The 25,925-nt window shown below is 44.8% G+C and overlaps 2 protein-coding genes and 1 pseudogene across 2 annotated transcripts; all 3 read right to left on the bottom strand.

The window, feature by feature from the left end:
- Positions 1 to 1,435: 1,435 nt before the first annotated feature.
- On the bottom strand, positions 1,436 to 2,383 carry LOC102945150 (olfactory receptor 52M1). The gene has a single exon (XM_007053089.4). The coding sequence runs from the start codon at positions 2,381 to 2,383 to the stop codon at positions 1,436 to 1,438; it is 948 nt and encodes a 315-aa protein (XP_007053151.4).
- An 11,865-nt stretch (positions 2,384 to 14,248) lies between these two features.
- On the bottom strand, positions 14,249 to 15,198 carry LOC102945374 (annotated as a pseudogene).
- An 8,406-nt stretch (positions 15,199 to 23,604) lies between these two features.
- On the bottom strand, positions 23,605 to 24,552 carry LOC102945603 (olfactory receptor 52M1). The gene has a single exon (XM_007053090.2). It carries the CDS (start codon positions 24,550 to 24,552, stop codon positions 23,605 to 23,607), a length of 948 nt encoding a protein of 315 aa, XP_007053152.2.
- Between the last annotated feature and the right edge of the window lie 1,373 nt (positions 24,553 to 25,925).

Raw genomic sequence — 25,925 nt, 5'->3', positions numbered from 1 at the left:
TTGTATATTCAATATGCCATCACTCCCAATCCACTCTTACACCTTGATACTGAGCAGCTGCTGGAAACCAGGAGCATTGAAAATGTCAGCCCTGAGTTTCTCAGCCGTCCTCAGCCCCCTCATATCACTCCCATCCACGGGAGCTGGGGTACCCATTGTTCTATTGGTTTGCAGCTTTGTAGTAAACCTGCTGACACAACAACTCCACAAAGGCTGCAGAAGGAAACAGGGCAGCAGTTGCTGTTGAATGAGCACTCACATGCAAGCAAACAATTTCTACTAGGGCTGTATTCAAGTAATTCAGAGATCAAAAGGAAATATTATTAGATGAATCTTGGGTGTAATAATACCATTGTCTATATGTCTCTTTGAAGACTAACTTACGCCAACTTAGCTGCCTCCCTCCATGCCCCAGTGTTGAACAGGCCTCAAATAGGTCCTAAAAAGAACGAGATAAGTTCATGCAGTTTGGGACAATAAGTGGCTATTTGACAGGATGGACTGGGATGGTGTCCTTAGCCTCTGTTAACCAGAAGCTGGGAATGAGCGACAGGGAATGGATCACTTAATGATTACCTGTTCTGTTCATTCCCTGTGGGGCTCCTGGCATTGGTGACTGTCAGAAGACGGGATACTGGGCTAGATGGACCATTGGTGTTACCCAATATAGCTATTCTGATGTTCTTATATAGACCCCAGATGTATCTGCCCCCTGCTATAACCCACTACACCTCACTCCCCTCCCAGAGCTGAGATAGAACCCAGGAGTCCTGATGGGGTCTCTTTCTCCACAAAATTAACAAAGTAAGAACATACATTAAAATTTTAAAACTTAAAGTTGTCCCTTAAGTGATTTGCCACAAGACTGCAGAAAATGTATTAGAACTGAGTGGGTCTAATGTTTAAGTAATTTCCTTTCTTTCATACAGTGCTCCTTTCAGCTAATTGTTAAGTTATCTGCCAAAATATTAGAGTTTTTAAGAGCCTAAGTAGTCCCTGGAATCACGGTTAAACTCCGCTCCACCGCAACCCCCCCCCCACTGAAATGGCTCCCTTGCAGCTGTGGAGGGAAGCGGGGAGGGACATGGAGATGATCTAGCAAGTGACAAGGGGAGGGGAAGATAGGAGAGGAGCGAGCGACAGGGAGGTCCTGTGGGGAAGAGGCAGAGCAGGGATGGGGCCTTCTTGGAAGGAGTGGCAAAGGTCAGGGCCTTGGGGGTCCAGTTACAAGCAATAAGAATGGTGACAACTCAATGGGTTGTACACAGACCAATTCCTGCAGTCTGTCATGCTGACACAGCACAATAAGGGCAGTAAAGTGTTTAATGTCTCTTTGACAGCCCAGTCAGTGAATCAGGGATGAGGGCCCAGCACTATGTCACCAACCAGCTCTGCATGGAGCATGGTCTGAAAATCTGAGCACCAGGAGGAAACTTTAGGTCCTTTTATGACTAAATAGAGAGAGCAATCTGTCCCAGATCTGTTTGGTCCTCACCCCATAGATGATGGGGTGTAGCATGGGGGGCACCAGAAGGTACACATTGTCAATGAGGATGAGGAAATACAGGGGCATAGTGTTACCAATCCGGTGCATGACGGAGGAGAAGAGATCTGGTATGTAAAAGACTAAAATGGCACAGAGGTGGGAGCCACAGGTCCCAAATGACTTCAGCCGGGCTTCCTTTGTGGACAGGCTGAAGATGGCCCTGAGGATCTGGACATAGGACACAGCAATAAAAACCACATCCATACTGGGAACAAAGAATGTCACAGAGAGGCTGTAGTGACTACTGGCACGGAAGTCAGCACAGGCCAGATTCACCACAGATATGTGTTTGCAGTACGTGTGGGGGATGATGTTGGTCTTGCAATATGGCCACTGACTTGCCAGCAAGGGATATGGCAGTACGAGTAAGCAGCCACTCAGCACCGCGGCCAGGCCAATCTTGGCCACCACGTGGTTTGTCAGGATGGTGGAATGTCTCAGGGGATGGCAGATGGCCACGTAGCCATCAAAAGCCATGGCCATAAAAATCCCAGATTCCATTGCTGCAAAGCAGTTAATGAAGTACAGTTGAGTGAGGCAGGCGCTGAAATCGATCTCCTTGGAATTGAACCAGAAGATGCTCAGCATTTTGGGCAGGATGGACATGCACAGGACCAGGTCGGTGACAGCCAGCATGCAGAGGAAATAGCACATGGGCTCATGGAGGGATGGCTCCCTCTTGACGATGAACAGGATGGTGAAGTTCCCCAAGACGGCTATAACATACATGGCACAGAAGGGGATGGAGATCCAGACATGGGCTGCCTCCAGGCCAGGAATGCCCAGCAGGATGAAGGGGGAGGAGTTGGTGAAGTCGGTTGTGTTGGAATCTGACATGGAGTAGTCGAGAAGGTGTCCAACTCTGAGGCAAAACGGTGCCTCCTGCATGTACCGTATGTTCCCTTGTCTTCCTGTGTGTGCCCAGGCTCTAGGTTAATGGTCACAGTACAAATGCCTGGATGGAGAGACAATGTTAATATAAGACATTACATGCACTACTGGAGGCTGTTCTCATGGGTGAAGCAGATTTGTCACTCTTCACACACTGAAAAATGACATTTTCATTATTCAGAGAAATGAATTATGAAGAACTGACCCTACTAATGCCAATTCCATACATGATGGTGCTCCATGCATCAACAATTCTAATACATTGTCGTGTGGGAAACGTCAATAGGCACCAACAGGAAACAGGATTGTGGATACTGGTTATCCCTCATCATTTCTTAATGCAATGAAATCCAGGCTAGAGAATCCATGCTGTAGGGATTTCCCTATTATTATCATACACATTGTAAGGAGAGTGATCACTTTACATAAGCTATTACCAGCAGGAGAGTGGGGTGGGGGGAGAGAAAACCTTTTGTAGTGATAAACACCCATTTTTTTTCATGATTTGTGTGTATAAAAACAAACATCTTCTATATTTTCCACAGTATGCATCCGATGAAGTGAGCTGTAGCTCATGAAAGCTTATGCTCAAATAAATTGGTTAGTCTCTAAGGTGCCACAAGTCCTCCTTTTCTTTTTGCGAATACAGACTAACACGGCTGCTACTCTGAAACCTCCCATTAACATGGTTGCTCAAAATCTGAGAGTGGAAAATAACCAAACCTTTGTCAAGTCATGTGGCAGGGGGAAACAGCCCAGTTAGAAAATACCTCAGGGAAAGACCTGGGCTTCACGGAAGCACCGGCTCATTCCCAGCAGTGACCAAAACAAAGACAATGTCCAGATGCCTGAGGAATGGGACAGACAATAACCTGCTCTGGACATGCACTCAGTTTTGGTCACCCAATCTCTCTAAAGAATATAGCAGCAAAAAGGTGGGGTTCTGATACAGGCTATGAGAATGGGGGAGACTACCCTAATCCAACATACTGAAAATCTGGGACTGTTTATTTTAGAGAAGAGGCAAGGAAGGGAACATATGATAGAGGAGAGGAGAATGAAGAATGGGACTTATTGCATTCAAATGGAGAAAGAGAGAACAGTTCCCAAGCAATAATATCTATAGACTCTTAATGTTTTAAAAGTGCTAATTCCCCAGAGACGAAGCAAATTATGAGCCAAACGGATGGGGGGGGGGAATGGAGACAGAAAAATTGGAATGAAAATTGGGAGTTCTTCGGAGGAGTTCATTAGTCAGCTAAAAAGCCACAATTTCACAGTGAAAAAAGTGGATAACTTTGGCTAAAAACCCAGTTCAGTGAGAAAGAGGAGGCAGTAACTGGGGGGGTGGGGGGGGAATGGGAAAGAGGAAATGTATATGGCAAGCAAGACAAATTGGATGTTATGACACTTGGTAAGGGTTGTTAAGGAGATCCGGGAAAATCAATGCTTGACAGAGCTACATGTCACATAAAGGAGGTTATTAAGTATATTAAGAAAAAAAGAAATCCTAGAAAAGTTTTACGCCAATTATGAGAGGGAGAAAGTAAACTTGTTAATGATGCAGAAAATGTAGATGTGTTAAAAGATAATTTTGTTCTTCATTCAGAAAGAAGCAGTAGGAGGTATTCACATCACATGAGGTGATGAAACACTTTCCGCTCTATTAGAAGTCAAGGAGGATGTTAAACAGAGTCCATAGTAGAACCTTAGAGTTACGAACACCAGAGTTACGAACTGACCGATCCACCACACACCTCATCTGGAACCAGACGTATGCAATCAGGCAAAGTCTTAAAAAAAAGCAAATTCAGTACAATTCTGTGTTAAATATAAAGTGTTTTAAAAAGGGAAGTAAAAAAAGATTTCAGAAGGTTAGGAAACAATGGAAAGGATGGTATGGAGTTAGTTTAAAATGCAAGTCTAGGATTATAATTAATGCCAGTCAACAGTAGGGTTTATAGAAAATCAGTCTTGTCAAATAAATCTGATTTTATCCTTTAATGAGGGTACACATTTGGTTAATCAAGGAAACTGTTCAGATGCAATAAACTTTGATTTCTCTGAGGAATTTAATTTCATATTGGAAAATATCCTGATTAAAATGAACACAGTGCAATATCAGTAGAGCATATGTAAAATGGATATAAACTGGCTAACTAACAGATCTCAGAAAGCACTTGTCAATGGGCCATTGGGAGTGAATGGGGTGAGTGGGGATCTACAGGAATCAGTTCTTGGCCCAATACTATTCAATATTTTCATCAATGATCTGGATGGAAATAGAAAATCATTGCAGAAAAAATCTGTGGATGCCCTAAATATTGGCAGGGTCCCTGCACTCCATAATAAAATGCCTTTGTCTGTGGGTCGGGCCTGCATTCCTGGTTCAGAGATTAACTTTGGATTTGACTGTATTAAAACATTTTGTTTGCATGGGTCCAGCTCACTAAATGTTTTTACCTCTGCACATGGCAGTGGTGAAACTGACTGCATCCCTTCCTAGAGTCCACATTTCAAGAAGGATGATGAAAAATTGGGGAGGCTGCAGAAAAGAGCTACAGAAATGATCAGATGCTGGGGAAAATGCTGGACAGTGAGAGACTTAACTTATGAAAAAGACAATCAAGCGGAAAATTTCATGGGGAGAAAACAATGGGTAATATTGGTCTCTGTAATCTAGCAAAGAAAGGCAGAGCGAGATCCAATGACTGGAGGCTGAAGCCAGAGAAATTCTTTTTGGAAATAAGGGCCAAATCTTTAGCGCTGAAGGTGATTAATCGTTTGGACACATCACACAGAAAAGTGGTAGATTCCCCCACCCCCCATATCTGCAGATCCAGACTGGATGCTGCTGTGCAAGGTCTGCTTGAGGCTTGACTAGACCTAATGGGCTACAGTGGCACCGCTGTAGGATCTAGAGGGGAGAGAGAGACAAAGTTAACCCAAAGGATGGAATAAAAATCATATGAGCAAAGGTCAAAGGAACTGGGTATATTTAATTTGGGAAAGAGGAGATGGAGGGGGGTCATGACAGCAGTCTTCAGATACTTGAAAAGGTGCCATAGAAAAGGTGGAGAAAAGTTGTTCTTTCTTATGACAGCAGGCGGGACAACAGTGAATTGGCTTCAAACTACAGTATTGCAGATTTAGATGAGATCTCAGTTAAAAGTTCCTAACTGTAAGAAGAGTAGGACAATGGAACAGATGTCTCGGGAGGCTGTTGAAGTTCCTTTGCTGGAGGTTTTCCAAAGGAGGCTGGATAGCCATCTCTCCTGGATGGTTTAGACACAACAAATCCTGTAACTTGGCAGGGGGTTAGGCTAGATGACCCTAGTGGTCCCTTCTCATCCTGTGGCTCTATTATTCCATGATATAAAATCCTAGTGTAGACCACGTCTTAATCACACACAACTCTGAGCTCAATACAGGATAACTCGGTGAAGTTAAATGGCCTGTTTTATACAGGAGGTCAGACTGGATGATCTAATGGTGTCTTCTAACTATGAATCTATCAATAAAGAAAGTAGATCAGACATTTATATTTACTGCGTAACACACAAACAAGGGAACATTCAATTACATTGAAAGTCTGAACATATAACACTCATAAAATAAAATTGTTTACATAATCCATAATTGGCGTGCGGAACTGCTTGCCACAGGCATGATAGGAGCAAAGCGCTTAGGTGAATGGCATTCACAAATGGAGTGGTCATTGTAGGTGGTGTTCGTGTCACCAACTTTAGTTAAGGCCGTCTGACATGTTCTATAAGGACAACTCTTTTTCAGTTGCTTATAGGGTTGCCAAACTTTAAGCGTTTGGACTCTAATTTTCCATGTCTGGTGTCTGTTTCCAGCTGAATTGTTTTTTGAAAGTTTCAGGTGTAACAGTTCAGCCAAATTGTTGAATTCAGCTAGGAGACAAGATGTCATGCCCATGTTGGAAAATTCTTACAATTGTTCCATTGAGGATCCTTAGCACCTCCAAGATAGAAAGTGTTGAAAATCAGGACAGATGTGGGGGGACAATCGGTGCCTATATTAGGAAAAAGTCCCTGAATATAGAGACTGCCCCCAAAAAACAAGACATCTGGTCACCTTTTTTACAGCACATAAAAAATAACAGTGTCCCCACTAACAGCCAGAATCCTCAAATGCAAGAGGAGGAGGAGACAATCTCTGCATTAACACACAGCTGGCTCCTGAGATCTTTACTCAGTTCTGACTCCCAGGGGAGATTTCCTCATTGGAGACTAAGGAAAGTATGGGCCACGGCCTCAGAATTTGGCCTTGTCTTGTACTTCTAGTAACAACTTTCATCCTGAAGGATCTAGTGTGCCTCTGAAATGCAGCCACATCAGGTCTGGCAGCCACCAGCCAGCCTGAGGGCCCAGCAAGGGGCGACATTTTGCCCTGTGACACTAGAGAAAACTCATTCCCTGTGGCAGGGGCCATGGGAAGTTTAATGGATACAAAGAGCGGAAAGGACCACAGACTTACTCTCTATCCCATCACGTCCATGTTACACTGGGTTTGTCAAGCAGGTGAGCTCCTCAGCAAGAGACGGTACCTGTGAATTCTGAGATGGAAGTGTCCTTGTTGGGAATCCCCCTCCGGTAGCCGTGTCCCACACCGCTCTCACCCCAGCTTCTTCAGGAGCATCCCACACCAAGATCCGACACAGGGATGTCATCATTTGTAATACGGCTCTGTGCAATCCCAGTGGGGTTCGCTCAGCCTCTAGGGGATTAGTAGCAGCAGTATGTAAACAGGCTGGCGACAAACCTGTCTGCGCATTTGTGCTATTCTTCCAGCTTTAGGAGTAACAGTAATTAAGGGACCTCCCCAAACCGAGATGAGAACTCTGGGGCTCTCCACTGTGTCAGAGAGGAATTGGCTGCTCTGTGTATTTTTGTATATTTTAAAATTATACTTGATTAGGAAGAAAAGTAGGGTCTGATACCCTGTAAATGCCCAGGATGGATGGGTAGATAGTAGACAGACATATCTGGAGACAGATGACTGAAGAGAGACATGAACACTTTCAGGAGGCACATGGGGCAGTTGCTAAGGGATCAGAGATCAGTAATTCTCATCAGTAACTATCATCAGACTGTGCAGCATATTTCATGGTAGGATCTTGAAAACACCAAGCAAAGGAACGTCATTATGGACATATCCCCATTATACAGGTAGGTAAACTGAGGGAATGAGTGGCAGGATGACAGACAAAACCCAGGAGTCCTGATTTCCCTGCTGTAACCATGGTCTCTCCGTCATGCCAAGAGGGAAATGGACTCCCGCTCTGGCAGGGATGGTTCATTGGGTGGGATGCAGAGGAAAGGCTGGAAGAGGGAGCCTGAGCGTTCTCTATCCTCTCAAGGTGAATCTGAGGTTTTCAGAAATACCTGGAATTTGTGAGCTCCCTGCTCCTGGAAATTGTCAACTCTGGGACTTCACTTCTGCTCCCACTCACTTCCACTAAAATAATGTTCCTGTGGGTGGAGTACAGCCAGGGGCCTGTCTTGGGGACAGAGGCCTCACCCTCCCCACAAAGCTGCCCTGGAACAAGGGCGGGGGATAGGCAGGCTAGAGACTGGATTAGTGTTTGCACTGGATTTGTTCTCTCCCTCTTGGTTCATTTCCTTCCATCTCTCCCAGGTGGAATTGAAATCTAACGTTCCAGGCTGAGGCAGACTGTCCAGGACTGCCCCAGCCGGAGTGCGCTTGGGTTCCCTATTGAACTCGCTGCCTGCTGTGGAAGCAGGGAAAGAAAGAGAGGGGCTAAGTGCAGCCATTTAAGTGTCAGAGACAGAGCAACTGTTGAGCTAAGTCTTAGCCTAATATCGTGAGACCTGTAGAAGCCGGGCTCACGTCAGAAGCGAGTGGGAAACAGCAGAATAGTCAGCGTGACCTAGCCTTGAGATGACGGTGTTTTGAGAAGAGAAAGTGAGAAAATACTGCATTAGATAATAAATAGCCTAAATAAAATGCAGATGTTTTTAATTAATACACATCACAAAGAGGTATAAATGCTTGTGTGATTTTGCTTGTACTTTGGAGAAACTGAGACAGAGATGCTCTCTGCCAGCTGTATTCTTCCCTTGCAATTGCTCGAATAAAGCTGTCTCTGATTTTGTTGCTTCCAACCTGAGAGTGGAGTTCGGTTTCTTCCACAAGATTTGGTGCCATGACTCAGATGGCTACGGCTGGCTGAGGCAGTGACCGCTACTACGGACCGTCCCCCTTCGAACTCCAGGCGCCAACTCAGAGGTAAGAGACCTTTTGAAATCTCTGTTGGGTATCAGAGGAGGACTGACCGTGGGGTCGTCTGTCCCTTTGGGCTCACGCCATGCAAACTTTTGCTTATGCAACAAGATCAGACGCAGAACGGTGTTGGGGAATTGGTTGCCCCATGTAAGGTTAGTTGTATGCGTACGCGGGGCTGGGAAATGTGTTGTTGCCCCAGGGTAAGCCACTGTGTGGCTTAGGTCAGACCTATTGAGTTGAGGGGTTGTGGTAACACCCTCAGAGAAGACCACAGGTGTGTTCAGTCCGGACAGAGGGGTTGTGATGATGCCCTCAGGTTAAAAAAAAAAAAGAAATAAAGGAGAAAAGTTATCGCAAGTTGTTATTGCAAGTGCCTGCTTGCCTTTGGTCTCAGCATGCAAATGAAGTGGGGCAGATTCAAACTGCGGAACCAGTTAAAATCCTGGTTAACCCTTCTAAGCCTCTTCCGAGGGTACCACAGTACCCACTGTGCCCTGATGCAGAGAAAGGTATAGCCCCAGTAAGAGAGTCTTTGTTACGGCAAGGTATTGTTGTTCCTGTTATTAGTTCTTGTAATACTCCTATTTTCCCGGTAAAGAAACCGGGGAAAAATACATATTGCTTTGTTCAGGATCTCTGTGCTTTGTGTTGCCATCTTTCCCTGTGGTTCCAAGCCTGACAACCATTTTGTCCTGTATTCCCTCTATACCCACTTATTTTACTGTTGTGGATCTTTGTTCAGCTTTCTTTTCTATTGCTATTCACCCTGATAGCCAGTATTTGCTTGCCTTTACCTATAAGGGACGCCAGTATACCTGGACCCGCTTACCCCAAGGGTTTACAGAATCACCCTCCCTGTTTGCTCAGATCCTGAAAAAGGATCTGAATGATGTGGTCTGTCCAGGAAAATCTGTACTTATACAGTATGTGGATGATCTTTTGCTTGCGTCGCCTTCCTTTGATTCGTGTAAAACTGATACTATGGTTCTCTTAGCTGCTCTTGCTTCAAAAGGTCACAAGGCCTCCTGGGAAAAGCTTCAGCTGTGCCAGTCTAGAGCGCCCTATCTAGGTCATGAGATTTCATCTGGCTCTTGTCATTTGTCAGACTGTCGTATTACAGCCATTCTAAAAATACCTAGGCCTGTTACTATCTCTCACATGCGAACCTTTCTTGGCATGACTGGATACTGCAGACAGTGGGTTCTGGGTTATGCTACAATAATCAAACCACTTCAGGATTTAACTAAAACAGATACCCCCGAGCCACTCTTGTGGTCTCAGGAGGCGGAACGAGCCTTTGTAACTACTAAACAAGCTCTTTCTAGTGCATCTGCCATAGGACTCCCTGATTATGCTCAACCATTTATTCTTTTCTGTCATGAGTGGAATGGATTTGCTTTGGCTGTGCTAACACAGAAACGTGGAAATAAATACCGCCCACTGGCTTATTACAGCACTGCGTTGGATCCAGTAGCAACTGGCTTTCCACCATGCCTTAGGGTTGTTGCTGCAGCTGCCCTGGCTCTGCAATTTTCTGAATCTATTGTTTTAGGCTGCTTCTATTTTTGCCTTAGTTGAGCAACCTCTACTGGCTTCCCTCGACGACCTTGCTAGGATCCAGGAGATGGGGCCAGGGACCGAAAAACGTTCTTGGAGTGTTGCTGGGTGCACTTTACACCCTGACCATTTTTGGCCCTTCCAGGACGGCTGGGTGGTTGAGCCGAAAGTGCTTCTGCCCTGTCTTGCTTGCGTGCACCACGGGGTGGTGCATGTGAGCAAAGGGGGGTGCTTGCTGTAGTGGGACACGATTGGTATGCCCCAGGTTTTCCTTCTGTCGCCCAGGACTACTGCCACCAATGTTCAATCTGCCGGCCACACAATCTCGGTAAAGCTGTTAAAACCAGACAAGTAGCCCATCCCCCTCCGTGGGGACTGTTTGTAAATATTCAGATTGATTTTATTCAAATGTCTAAATTTTGTAATTATGAATATGTATGATTAGTTGATGTTTTTTTCAAGCTGGGTTGAGGCCTTCCCCTGCAGGAGGGCAGATGCCAAGTCTGTTGTGAAAATTTTGCTCAAAGACTTTGTACCAAGGTTTGGTATACCTGTGTGTATTCAACACAACCTCCACTGCCCTCAGCATCCACAGTCTGCTGGGACAGTAGAACATCACAGTGGGATTCTGAAAAACAAACTGGCTAAGATTTGTGCAGAGACAAACCTCAAATGGCCAGATGCCTTGCCGTTAGCATTGATGAGCATGAGGGCCACTCCCAACCGAAAGACTGGACTTAGCCCACATGAGATTTCGACAGGGTGCCCGATGCGACTTCTAGTAGCGCCCCCACTGGCCCTTGCTCAGATGGACATTCATTTGATGGATGATATGATGCTTAATTACTGCCAGGCATTAATGAAATGTGTTCAGTCTTTTTACTCACAGGTGAAAGCAGCATTACCCAAGGACCCTGAACAGCCTTGCCACTCCTTGGAATCAGGAGATTGGGTCTACGTAAAGGTCCACCAGTGAAAGAATGCTCTGGCTCCACGCTGGAAAGGCCCTTACCAAGTCCTGCTGACTACCAACACGCTGTGAAGTGCCAAGGACTGACTGCCTGGACCCATGCTTCTCACTGCAAAAAGACCCCTCCACCTCGAGATGATTCTACACCAATTGCTGATCAGCCTGTTTCTACTTCGGGTACTTCTGTTCCTCCTCCTGAATGGCAGGAGAAAAGGACAAGGTGAAGTGCTAATAACTTCTCCCTTGTACGCTGATGAAATCATTGTGTCGCCAGCATTTGCTACAGCAACCACAGCTCTTCAGGGTGATGTGCACTATTTATTTATTGCCTTTCTAGCAGCAGGAACAAATAAGAACTACACCCCCCCGCCCCGTCCCCAAAGGGAAGGTTTTTATCAGCCCATGCCCTCTGCTGGCATGCTGCTTCTGAGCAGTTTGCTGACTCACACCCGCTCAGTCCAGGCATGGGTGGGGGCAGTTTTTAGATAAATGGTTTAAAGGGAGCTATCAAGACCTGGCCAGACTTGGTTCAGTACATCCCTTGCCAACACCCTTTGGCCATTGCGTGGCCTCCTGGGGCCTGATCCTGCCACTGTTATGCGTATGAGTAACTTGATGCCCGGGAGTAGCTTCCATCAGTTTCCAGGAGCCCCCTCGCCCCCCCGCCCCTTTGTGTGTGAAGTTAATCACATATATAAGCGTTCGCAGGACGGGACCCGTAGGTTGTAAATAAATGCAAATTAATGCACATTGGAAAACATAATCCCCACTATACATATACAATGGTGGGGCCCAAATTAGCTGTTACCACTCAAGAAAGAGATCTTGGTGCTGTGGATAGTTCCCTGAAAACATCCACTCAGTGTGTAAGGAGGCACGTTCCTGTGTACGTACCTTTGTTTCTAGATGAATGTTTTTTATATAAATGGAGGCACTCCACCTAATCTCTAAATTAACAAAGGTGGCTCGATCTGACCATACCGCATATATTTGAACAATTCCTTTGATGTAATTAATTACAGGTTCACCTGGTCTAAACCAATCAATTCATACCCTCACTCTTTCTTTGGGTATGATTGAATATTACACGGTAGAGCCAGGTTATTTCCTACCAAGGCCACTAAATGATGTTTTATTATTTGTTGTGTGGTTAATAAAATGTGTGTTTTTTGGTGTTCCTGTTCTTCATTTCTTAGTTTGTGTGGCTTTGTGGTCAATGTGTTGTATTTGTATTGGACTGGCTTCTTCACATACCTGTACATGATCAATGTGTTTGTGTTGTGGTCTCAACTGTATTACTAGAACCGGTGTTAGGAGACACCGCTAGGGTAATGGATTGTTCACATTTAACCTTCTCATCCACCTTCCAACAACAAGCACACAGTTCCTGTGTCTGTTTGGTTAAAGTCAGTTCCTTTTCAATTCTTTATTTAATTTTACTAATGTCTCTGATACTTCATGCCCAGGCCATTACTGTAGCCACAGCTGATTTTTTTTAAAGATATATTCCTCTTGTTGGTTTCCTTTTGCTGTATACACCAATTTTAAAACTGTTGCAGCAGGATGGGTTTGGCAGAGTTGCTTGAAGTTTCCCTCCACAGGTTTCTGGTCACGAAATGTGTCTGACTTATCTTCTGGGTATCCAATTATCATTTTTCTTCTTAGATTATCATCACTGTACCTAACAGTCCCCATACCTAGGTTGGCATTATAACCAGGGAAAATATAAATCAACAATCGCTTATTGTTTTTGTAAAGCAGCGTATATTGCTTAATTTGTGAAAAAAAAAAAGCACAGAACATGTAATATACAGCTTAAACAGTGTTTTCTTTTAATTGCATGGTACGTTTCCACCGAGGCTGAACCTCTATGTCTATAAGATATAACGAGTGACCCAATTTGTCCATGATTGTCCATGGTCCATGCCATCCCCCTTTTGGAAATTTATTCTTACGTGCTGGTCCATTTTTAACCATTACTGGGTTCCCGGCTTGCCATTGCCTAATAGCATCTCATCAAATGCATCTTTCACTATTCTACAGCTTGGTGTGCTGCAGCTGCTCCCATCCAGTATTTGAGGTTGTTTATTTGGGTTGTTGTTGCCAATGTTCCCATAGTGTCCCAATCTGGGGAGTACAGTAGATTTTACCAGCCAAGCATGGGCTTTCCAAAGACTAATTCCTGTCGAGCGATTTGTGTGGCTCCAGATTCTCATCAGGACCCATGGGAGCACCATGTCCCAATTTGTTCCCAGCTCATTGCAGACTTTGGATAATTCAATTTTAAGAGACTTGTTCATTTTTTTCTTTAAATCCACTCCACCCCACTCCCCTCCTGGAGCTGAGACAGAACCTGATGGAGTCTCTCTCTCTGCAGAGTTAGTAACAAAAATTAGAATATACATTAACAATTACGACCCGACCAATGTTCCTTAAAGAACTTGCAACAAGATGTCAGAACATGTTAGTATTAGAGCTGAGTGGGTCTAATATTTATTTAATTTTCTTTCTTTTATATAGGAATTAGATACAGCACTCCTGTCTGCAAATTACTAAATTATCTGCCAAAAAATGAGAGTTTTCAAGAGCCTAAGTACCCCTGGAATCACGGTAAAAGTTGCCACTCCTACCAAAATCTGAAATGGTCCCCTTGGAACTGGGGATGGGGCTACGTAGGTGGAAATAATCGAATTAGTGACAGGGGGAGGGAAGGAGAGGAGCTTGAGAAAGGGGCGAGTCCTTGGGGGAAGAGGCAAAGCAGGGGCAGAAGAGGTGGGGCAAAGTGGGGTTTGGGGGGCCCAGTTACCAGAAGTTAGAAAGGTGGCAACCCAGCAAATGATACATTGACTGACTCCCCAGTTTGTAATGCTGACACAGCACAATGAGGTCAGGAAAGGATTTAATGTGTCTTTGACTGTCGAGTAAGTGATTCACAGAAGAGGGCCCAGAACTATGTCACCAGCTGGCCCTGACGGAGCTCACTCTGAAAGCCAGAGCACCAGGAGGAAATTTTAGTTCCTTTTGTGAGTAAATAGCAGTAGAAGCCTCTCCCAGATTTGTTTGGTCCTCACACCGTAGATGATGGGGTGTAGCATGGGGGGCACCACAATGTACATGTTGGCAATGAGAATGTGGTAATGCAGGGCCACATTGTGGCCAAATCGGTGCATAAGAAAGGAGAAGAGAGCTGGGATGTAACAAGCTAAAATGACACAGAGGTGGGAGCCGCAGGTCACAAAAGTCTTGACCCGGGCGTCCTTTGTAGGGAGGCTGAAGATGGCCCTGAGGATATGGGTATAGGACATGGTGATAAAAAACACATCTAGACCAATCACAAAGAATGCAAAAGAGAGTCCATAGTAACTACTGACTTGGATGTCGGCACAGGCCAGCTTCACCACGGCAATGTGCTCACAGTAAGGTGGGGGGGGATGATGTTGGTTTTGCAATATGGCCAATGCCTGGCCAGGAAGAGATAAGGCAGTACAAGTGTGCCACCATGCAACACCATGGCCAGGCAGATCTTGGCCACCATGGTGTTTGTCAGGATGGTGGAATGTCTCAGGGGATCACAGATGGCCATGTAGCGATCAAAAACCATAGCCACAAAGATCCCAGACTCCATCAATGAGAAGCTGCCAATGAAGTACATCTGGGTGAGGCAGGCACTGAAATCAATCTCCCTGGAATTGAACCAGAAGATGCTCAGCATTTTGGGCAGGATGGATGTGGACAGGACCAGGTCACTGATGGCCAGCATGCAGAGGAAATAGTACATGGGACTAAGGAGGTTCGGCTCCCTCTTCACGATGAACAAGATGGTGAAGTTTCCAAAGACAGCTATGGTATATATGGTGCAGAAGGGGATGGAGATCCAGACATGGGCCGTCTCCAGGCCAGGAATGCCCAGCAGGATGAAGGTGGAGGGGTTGGTGAAGTCGGTTGTTTTGGAATCTAACATGAGTACACGAGAAGGTGTCCAACTCTGAGGAAGAATGCTGTCCCCTGCATGTACCGTACGTTCCCCTGATGTCCTGTATGTGCCCAGAGTCTAGGGTGATGGTTGCAGTACGAATGCCTGGATGGAGAGACAGTGTTAACTTGAGACACAACATGCACTACTGGAGGCTGTTCTCATGGTTAAAGCAGATTAGTCATTCTTCACACACTGAAAAATGACATTTTCATTATTCAGAGAAATGAATTATTAACAACTGACCCTATTAATGCAAATTCCATATTTTATGGTGCTCCACATGTCAATAATTCCCACATGTCATGAGGGCGTTGGAACCTTAATAGGCACCAGCCAGAAACACAAGTGTGGATACTCGTTATCCATCATTGTTACCAAGGCTACAGAGTCCATGCTGTAGGGAGTTCCCCATTCACCTGGTTCTTCAAAATCTGAGAGTGGAAAAAACCCCCAAAGCTTTGCCAAGACATGTGCTGGAGGAAACATCCCAACTAGAAAACATCTCAGGGAAAAGACCTAAGAGTTATTGATAGCAGCTTAACAGAAATACCGGCTCATTTGCAGCAGTGGCAAAACAAAAGGCAATTTTTGGATGGCTAATGAATCGGTGGAGAATATCCTGCTCTGGACATGTGCTCAGTTTTGGTCACTCAGTCTCTATGAAGGAAGGAGCAGATAGAAAGGGGATTTCTGAGACAGGCTATGAGAATGGGGGAGATTGCAATATGCATACAGACTGAAAAGTCTGGGACTGTTGAATTTAGAGAAGAGACAAAGAAGGCATATGATAGAGGAAAACAAAATAAAGAATGGAACGGATTGCATTCAAATGGACAAAGAGAGAACATTTCCCAACCAGTAATAGACACTTAGTGCTTCAAAAATGCTAATTCCCCAAAGCTGAGGCAAATTATCAGCAAAACTGATGGGGAGGAAAAATTTAGATAGAAAAATGGGAATGAAGATTGGGAGTTCTTGAAAAAGAGGTTATCAGATAGCAAAAAGGTCACGATTCCACCATCAAGAAAGTGGACACCTCTGGTGAAAAACTGAGTTCAGTGGCAAAGTGAATGGAACAATTAGGAGGGATATAAAGCAATAATGATCCAAAAGTGGTAGGGGTGGGCAATACTCTTATTCCCCACCCCGTCTCTTCTCCGGATGGCAGAGGTAGGTTCCAGAGTGACCTAGACAAATTGGAGGACTGGGCCAACATAAATCTGATCAGGTTCAACAAGGACAGGTGCAGAGTCCTGCACTTAGGACGGAAGAATCCCATGCACCGCTACAGGCTGGGAACCGACTGGCTGAGCAGCAGTTCTGCAGAAAAGGACCTGGGGATTACAGTGGATGAGAAGCTGGATATGAGTCAACAGTGTGCCCTTGTTGCCAAGAAGGTTAACAGCATATTGGGCTGTATTAGTAGGAGCGTTGCCAGCAGATCCAGAGAGTGAGTATTCCTCTCTCTTCAGCACTGGTGAGGCCACATCTGGAGTACTGTGTCCAGTGTTGGGCTCCCCACTACAGTAAGGATGTGGACAAATTGGAGAGAGTCCAGCAGAGGGCAACAACAATGGTCAGGGGGTTGGGACACATGATTTACAAGGAGATGCTGAGGGAACTGGGCTTGTTTAGTCTACAGAAGAGAAGAGTGAGGGGGGATTTGACAGCAGCCTTCAACTACCTGAAGCAGGGTTCCAAAGAAGATGGATCTTGGCTGTGCTCAGTGGTAGCAGATGACAGAACAAGGAGCAATGGTCTCAAGTTGCAGTGGGGAGGTCTAGATTGGATATTAGGAAGAAGGAGCAGGTTGACCCAGAGGCGGATGTGAGTACGGGCTTCTTTATTGCGATACTTGTTTCCCTCAACCCAATTGTCGAGTAAGCACTGGCTTAGCTACAGCACTGTCTTTTTATCTGAGTTAGTATGTAAATACCTATATCTGTTACAACATCCCAAAAAACATTTTTAAGTTACAAAAACATCCATATTATTCGTATACCCACCCCATCTATTGTTCACAGCATTATGAATGTTATACGGGCATTTTTACCTTGAAAATAAATTTATTTGCAGTAATTTGTTGCCACACATTCCCTTAATCAGAAGTTCTCAGGGGAGGGAGGAAGGGGCATGACCCAGGGCTCACTTATGTAGCTGAGAAAGGAAGGGAGGGGGAAAGAACACTTCTTTTACACAAAGGGTGTTCATTAGACAGCTACATTTCTTATGCAGCTGCAATGCTTATCAATTCTCAGCAAGCAACAGGGAAGGGAAAAAGATGACAACTTATTTATCAAACAAAGAAACGCTGCTTGCCTATGTCTTATCCCCAAATGCCATCTCAGCACAACAGTGGCTTCCCAGGTCTTTACTTAACCCTAACATATCCCAACAGCTATTTCACTAGGAGGGTGGTGAAGCACTGTAATGGGTTACCTAGGGAAGTGGTGGAATCTCCATCCTTAGAGGTTTTTAAGGCCCAGCTTGACCAAACCCTGGCTGGGATGATTTAATTGGGGGTTGGTCCTGCTTTGAGCAGTGGATTGGACTAGATGACCTCCTGAGGTCTCTTCCAATCCCAATCTTCTATGATTCTAAGGCTAATTCCCCAGTCTGGCACTTCGATTACAGAAGGTGGGGACCCACAAGGATTCTAAAAATTAATACCGGCAGATCACAGGTCCAGATAATACCAGAGGCGTGGGGAGGGGGGGAGTGAGTTACAAAGGAAAGGGCGAGATGGCACAAAATGCATGGAGAAGGAGTGGGAGAGAGAGAGATGGGATGAAATCTACTAGAAAAGGGACTCCTTGTCTCTTCCATTCTGGGGTGCACTTTCCAAGGGAGAGACAAATCCCCTCCCTGATGCCAAACCGGGACTGACTGGCTCAGGGCATCTCTGCTGTATCAGTCCAGAAACCAGAGCACTCTGGGAAACACCAAGGACAGAGGCAAGTTGGCCACATTTGGCTGAAGAGAACCTCTTGTGGACACCACCCAGAAAGTTTGGGATGGGCCAGCGCCGCTCCCGTTCCAGTCACAGTCTCCTATCATCTGTGTAGCAGCTCCAGGTTTGCTGTTACAGTCCTTTTCAAGCTCCCATGACTGGACACCCACCAGGAAGCTGTGTTTGGTTCCCACACACTGTCCCCATGTGCTGTTGAGTCGGAGCAGCGTTCAGGCACTACTCTGGCTCTGGGTTTCTAGGCCCACTCTTGGGGTGAAGCTTCCATACTAGCACCTCCCTCTAGGAGAGGAGACCTGCAAACGAAGCGCAAGGTCCTGAGACTAGTTTTGGACCATCTTCTGCAGACTCTCCAATTGCTTCAGCACACTCTTCTCAGAGGTCCCCTTGGGCACACTCTTTTTCCAGTTTCCCTCTTTCAGGGCACATGATCATTAAAGTAATCAAACCCAGGCTTCGCAAAAGGGGTTGCTAAAACAATTCCTCTACTTTAGACAGCGCAAGTGATATTAAGTGTTGTGGGTCCCTCCCTTGGTGCTACCTGGAACTGGGGTACAGTTCAGACCTCTGTCTCACCAATATGGGTCCCTCTTCAATTGTGATGTTGTGACAACCTGGAAAACCCTTGTGACATTGCACTCCATATATTTTATGGAAATATGCTTATGAGTGTGACTATGATGTAACTGGAATATGCTTTATGCAAAAGATCTCTTGTAAGGTATCATAAAAAAGCTTATCACCTGCTGAATATATTCCTCCTATTTGTATGCATGTATCACTCTTGTGTCTGAGGCTAAAAATATGAATTATAACTCTGAGGTCCTATTGTAATTATGCAAAGTGTGGGCCATTAATGGCAGTTTAGAATCTTGATGGCTCCCATTGACTAGGACAATTGATTGTAAATGGTTTATTCACCTGCAAACCTTCCTGTGTACGTGTGGGCCAGCCCATGGTGAATTGAGACTAGGGGTCTTACAGTGACATGTGACCATGTCACCTGATAATGAAATCCTTCTTAAATCTGGTACTTTTCCATTTGGAAGGAGGGGGTGGGGACCCAGAGAGATAAAAGATTCCTGCCTTATGCCAAAGCTTTAAAAGCAGGTGGAGCAGGACAAAGGAGTCTGTCAGTCATGAGAAGACCCCTGCTTACCACCTGAGATGTCTGCTGAAACTAACAAGGACTGTACCAGGGAAAGGATTGGGCCCAGACTAGGAAGGAGTCTAGTCTGTGAAAGAAGCTTATTGTAACATCTCTGAGAGTGAGCTATTACCTGTAATCAGTTTCTTAATGTATTAGGCTTAGACTTGTGTGTTTCTCCTTTATTTTGCTTGGTGACTTACTTTGTTCTGTCCGTTATTACTTGAAACCACTGAAATCCCATTTTTATACTTAATAAAATCACTTTTGTTTATTAATAAACCCAGAGTAAGCGATTAATACCTGGGGGAGCAAACAGCTGTGCATATTTCTCTATCAGTGATATAGAGGATGGACAATTTACAAATTTACCCTGTATAAGCATGATACAGAGTAAAAAGGATTTATTTGGGGTTTGGATCCCATTGGGAACTGGGCGTCGGAGATAGGTGACCTGCTCAGCTGTTTTCAGTTAAGTCTGCAGCTTTGGGGGCATGGACTAGACCCTGGGTCTGTGTTTGCAGCAGGCTAGCGTGTCTCGCTCAACAAGTCGGGGTTCTGGAAATCCCAAGCTGGCAGGGAAAACAGGCTCAGAGGTAATTTCAGCACATCCGGTAACAGCCCCAAGGGTCCCAACCCTCCAAGCTTTCACTCACACCAACATTCACAGTCAGGGTCCACATCTAGCTTTGTTTGTGAATGCTTTGACCAACCACTCATGAACCCAACGTAGGGAAATTCCAGCCAAAATACCCCCAGCTTCCCAGCCTAGGATGCTAGAGCTGTTACACCCATTCCTAGTCAAAAGCCTGACCAGTATTCATTTATTACTCATTTCACCCCCCCTCGATGTGAAGAGGACCATGTACAATTGTTTGTTAAATGAGCTGAGGTTTTCCCAAACTTGCAGCAAACCACATTGTTTTAGTTAAAAAATAGAAAACAGGTGTATTGACAGAGAAAGATAGATTTTAAATGACTATAAGTAATAGCAATCAGATCAAAGATGGTTACCTAAGAAATAAAGAAAATCACAGTCTAAGTCTCATACACTAAATAGGATTTGAATCAAGCAATGTCTCACCATGTTAGATAGTACAAACAGTTCATCAAGCTTCCATACACAGGCTAGAAACACCTTCAACCTGACACCAGCACTTCTCACGGTTCAGTCTTTGTTCCTCAGGTGTTTCCAGGTGTTCATGTGTGGGGAGTAAGGTCACTTGTTGATGTCACTGCCCCCTTTTCTAGTTTCTTCCATATGGTAGGAATCCCTTTGTTCCAAGCCAACTTCCCAGCACAGTTTTTGGAATAACACAGGTACCAAAATGGTGTTCAGTCTCACGTGGTTTAGTCACATGCATTTGCATCCTTCGCTGAGTTATAGCAGCCATTATCCATTAGCTGACTCAAGCATTCCCAGGAAGACTCACCAGGTGGAGGATAAACTTCTCCTATGGCCTATTTTTCCCTTAATAGCCCATTACCTTGAATAGACCCTTCACAATTGGCTGTCTAGACTGGAAGCCTCTTGCCTTGCAGGTGTCACCCAGGTGCAACCACATTTGGAATACAGATACATAGTCAATATTAATAACTCCAAATACAAAAATGATACATGTATATATATTCATATTCATCAAATCAGAACATTTTGTAAAAGATTCATCCAAAATTATATCATAATCATACCACTAAGATGAATAGGGCATGCAGAGTGTCACACACAGGTCTAGGTAAAAACAATATGACACCTGCACACCATTCCTTGCCTGTGACCTCACCACAGTGGAGCATTCTTTGGGATTTGGTCAGAGCTCTCTAGCGTGTCATGCAACTCCTGGTTTCTCCTCCTGCTGGAGTCTGGCTCTCTGCTGCAGCCATAGACCCTGCAGACAAAAAGTCCCCTCTCCCACCCTTGTGCTGTTAACAGAGTTTCCTCCCATCTGGATTTTACGTGGACAGTCTGGTTTTTGGATTCTGTGTCCAGGTGCCATTTAGGGTTGCCAAGTACCAGGTTTTCAATGGGAAAGTACAGTGGAAAAGGGGATCTGGCATTACAGCAGGGCTGGGAGAGGCACCAGGTCATTCACCCCATCAGACTCTGCTCAGCTGAGGCCCCTCCTATCTGCAGGCAGGCTCCTTCTGACGCTGCAGCAGCTCCCACCCCAGAGCAGAGGGAGCTCAGCTGATCAAGGGCACCATTTAGGGGACATGGGGGGGCTCCAGCCCAACCTGAGTTTTGCACCTGAGGTCTCCTCACAGCGCACGCCCTAGAGCCAAATGGAGCTCTTAAATGCAACTCAGCTTGAGAGTGATATGTGATGAGTGCAATGCTTCTCCCAGCTTTCATCTGTGGGGCAGGGAATTTGTCCAGAAACAGAGGCAGGGTGATTAAATAACAAAAGGCTTGTCACTAAATGAAATTAGGGATCATTAGATGAGATTGAAAGCATTGCTAGGCACTTCGGTTAAAAGATAGGAAACAAAGGGTAGGGCTAAATAGTGAAAATGGAGACAGGTAAACAGCAGTGTCCCCCATGGGTCTGTCCTTGGACCTGTCCTATTAAACACATTCATAAATGACCTGGAAAAGGGGTAAACAGTGAGGTGGCAAAATTTGCAGATGATACAAAAGTACCGAAGATAGTTATGTCTCAGGCAGACTGCGAAGAGCTACAAAGGAATCTCACAAAACTGGGTGACTGGTCAACAAAATGGCAAATCCCAACTATACATATAAAAGGATGGGGTCTAAATTAGTTGTTAGCACTCGAGAAAGAGATCTTGGAGTCATTGTGGATAGTTCTCTGAAAACATTCACTCAATGTGCAGCGGCAGTCAAAAAAGCAAACAGAATGTTGCGAATCATTAAGAAAGGGATAGATAATAAGACGGAAAATATCATATTGCCTCTATATAAATCCATGATAGTCCATATCTTGAATACTGCATGAAGGTGTGGCTGCCCCACAATGAAAAAGATATATTGGAATTGGAAAAGGTTCAGAAAAGTGAAAAAAATGATTAGTGGTATTGAATGGCTTCTCTATGAGGAGGAATGAATAAGCCTGGGACATTTCAGCTTGGAAAAGAGACGACTGTTAGGATATAGATATTCAGGCCTGCCTGTAAAGGCCTAGACTCTAAGAATGTAGGTATATGTTTATCATTTAGCTAGTAATAGAGGTATACAAGAAAGAATCTGTGTAAGGGCCTTCTCTCTCTGTGACAGTCTGAGGCCCTGTTCTTAGGCCAATGCCTTTGGCTAAGCAGCAGAGGCAGCCATAAGCTGGGAGGAGACCGGTCACCTCCTCTCATTCCAAACTAGTCAATATGGGGCTGTCAGGAAGGGGATCCGATCTATCACCTCCAGAGAAAGGGAAGAGCCTAGAAGATGTAAAAGAAAATTTAGGTTGATAGATTTCCGTCTGGTAAGAACTCACTTATCAATAAACACAGCAGGGAAACGCTTATGTCTTCATAGATATAGTTGTGAAATCCTCACTTATTAATTGTTTTGTCATTAGAGTTCCCACTTTGCTATACTTTATTTGCATGGTCTCTGTCTCGTTCTGTGATTTTTTCTGTCTGCTGTATAATTAATTTTGCTGGGTGTAAACTAATTAAGGTGGTGGGATATAATTGGTTAGCTAATTATGTTACAATAAGTTAGGATTCGTTACTTAAATTTCAATAGAATGATTGGTGAAGGTATAGCTAAGAATATTACTATATAAATTAGGGGCAAACAGGAAGTAAGTTGGGATTCAAAAATAAGGAAAAAGGAACTTGGATTTAAGCTTGCTGGAAGTTCACCCCAATAAACATCGAATTGTTTGCACCTTCGGACTTTGGGTATTGTTGCTCTCTGTTCATGCGAGAAGGACCAGGGAAGTGGGAGAGTGAAGGAATAAGCTCTCTAACAACGACTAAGGTGGGAAATGATAGAGGTCTATAAAATCATGACTGGTGTGGAGAAAGTAAATATGGAAGTCTTATTTACTCCTTCTGATAACACAAGAACTAGGGGTCACCAAATGCAATTAATAGGCAGCTGGTTTAAAACAAACAAAAGGAGGTATTTGTTCACAAATTGTACAGTCAACCTCTGGAACTCTTTATCACAGGATGTTGTTAAGGCCAAGATTATAACAGGGTTGAAAGAAGAGCTATATAAATTCATTATAATTATGTAAATTCTGTTCAGTAAGTGATTCAAAAAGAGGGCTCTGCACGGAGCTCGGTCTGAGAGCCAGAACACCAGGAGAAAACTTTAGGTCCCTATATGAGTAAAGAGCCGGAGCAGACTGTCCCGGATCTGTTTGGTCCTCATACCATAGATGATGGGGTTTAGCATGGGGGGCACTAGGAGGTACACGTTGGCACTGAGAACATGGAAATGCAGGGCCACATTGTGGCCAAACCGGTGCGTGAGGATGGAGAAGAGAGCTGGGATGTAAAAGGTTAAGATGACACAGAGGTGGGAGCTGCAGGTCCCAAAAGTTTTGAGCTGGGCATCCTTTGTGGGGAGGCCTAAGACAGCCCTGAGGATCTGAATATAGGACACGGTGATAAAAGCCACATCCAGACCAGTGATGAAGAATGCCAAAGAGAGGCCAAAGTAATTATTGGCACTGATGTCAGTACAGGCCAACTTTACCACAGCTATGTGCTCGCAGTACGTGTGGGGAATGATGCTGGTTCTGTAATAGGGGCACCGACGCACCAGGAAGGGATTGGGCAGTACGAGTATGCTGCTGCGCAGGAGCACGGCAAGACCAATCTTGGCCACCACGGGGTTTGTCAGGATGGTGGAATGTCTCAGGGGATGGCAGATGGCCACGTAGCGATCCAAAGCCATGGCTGCCAAGATCCCAGATTCCACTGCTGAGAAGCAGTGAATGAAGTACATCTGGGTGAGGCAGGCACTGAAATCGATCTCCCTGGAATTGAACCAGAAGATGCTCAGCATTTTGGGCAGGATGGACGTGGACAGGGCCAGGTCGGTGACAGCCAGCATGCAGAGGAAATAGTACATGGGCCCATGGAGGATCGGCGTCATCTTCACAATGCACAGAATGGAAAAGTTTCCCAAGACAGCTATCACATACATGGAGCAGAAGGGGATGGAGATCCAGACATGGGCCATCTCCAGGCCAGGAATTCCCAGCAGGATGAAGGTGGAGGGGTTGGTGTAGTCAGTTGTGTTGGAATCTGACATGGAGTAGGGGAGAAGGTGTCCAACTCTGAGGTAGAACGGTGTCTCCTTCATGTACCATATGTTCCCCTGACTTCCTGTATGTACCCAGGCTCTAGGGTGATGGTCACAGTACAAATGCCTGGATGGAGAGACAATGTTAATATGAGACACTACATGCACTACTGGAGGCTGTTCTCATGGGAGAAGCAGATTGGTCACTCTTCACACACTGAAAATGACATTTTGGTTATTCAGAGAAAATAATTATTAAAAAATGACCCTACTTATGCAAATTCCATATTTTATGGTGTTCATGTGTCAGTAATTCCTACACATCATGGTGTGGGAAATGATAATAGGCACCAGCAGGAAACACTAGGGTGGATATTCCTTATTCCTCATTTTTCCTTAATGTAATGAAGCCCAAGCTAGAGTCCATGCTGTCAGGAGTTCTCCCAGATATGTGCTGGGGGGAACAACCCAACTAGAGCACACCTCAGGGAAAAGACCTGGGCATGACTGATAGCAGCTCCATGGAAACACCTGCTCATTCACAACAGTGGTGACAACAAAGACAATGTTTGGATGCCTGAGGAATAGGATGGAGAATAACCTGCTGTGGATATGTGCTCAGTTACGGTCACCGAGTCTCTATAAAGGATATAGTAGATAGAAAGGGGATTTCTAAGAAATTCTGTGAGAATGGGGGAGGCTGCCCTGTGCAGAAACACTGAAAAGGCTGGGACTGTTTCATTTAGAGAAGAGATAAATAATGGGGCATATGATAGATGAGAGGAAAACAAACAATGGAACTGATGACATTCAAATGGGCAGACAGAGAACAGTTCCCAACCAATAATATCTAGAGAGAGAAAAACTGATGGGGAGGAAAATTTCAGACAGAAAAATGGGAACGACACTTGGGAGTACTTTAAGACGAGTATATTAAATAGCTAAAAAGCCACGATACCACAATCATGGATATGGACAAATCCGGCTAAAAATCCAGTCCAGTGCCAAAGTGAAGGCAGCTATCGTGGGGTGGGGGGAAAGCAATATATAAAAATGGGGGGAAATCGGGACTATAGATGGCAAGAACTACAAAATGGAAGTTATGAAAATTGATAAAGGACGTTAAAAACATCAGGGAAAAATCCATGCTTGGCAGGGCTAAGGATCACAAAAAGGAGGTTCTAAAGCATTTTAACAACAAAAGAAATCCTAGAAAAGTTTTAGGCAAGATTCTAGAGGGAAAAAGGAAACTTGTTAAAGTTGCAGAAAAGGTCGATGTATTTCATATATATTTTTATTCTGCATTTGGAAAGAAGCAGTATGAGGTACTCATATCACATGAGGTGATGAAACGCTTTTCAGTCCATTAGCAATCCAGGAGG

Source organism: Chelonia mydas, chromosome 1 (genome assembly GCF_015237465.2).
Source record: "Chelonia mydas isolate rCheMyd1 chromosome 1, rCheMyd1.pri.v2, whole genome shotgun sequence".
Taxonomy (NCBI): Eukaryota; Metazoa; Chordata; order Testudines; family Cheloniidae; genus Chelonia; species Chelonia mydas.
This window is presented reverse-complemented; position numbering and strand designations above follow the sequence as displayed.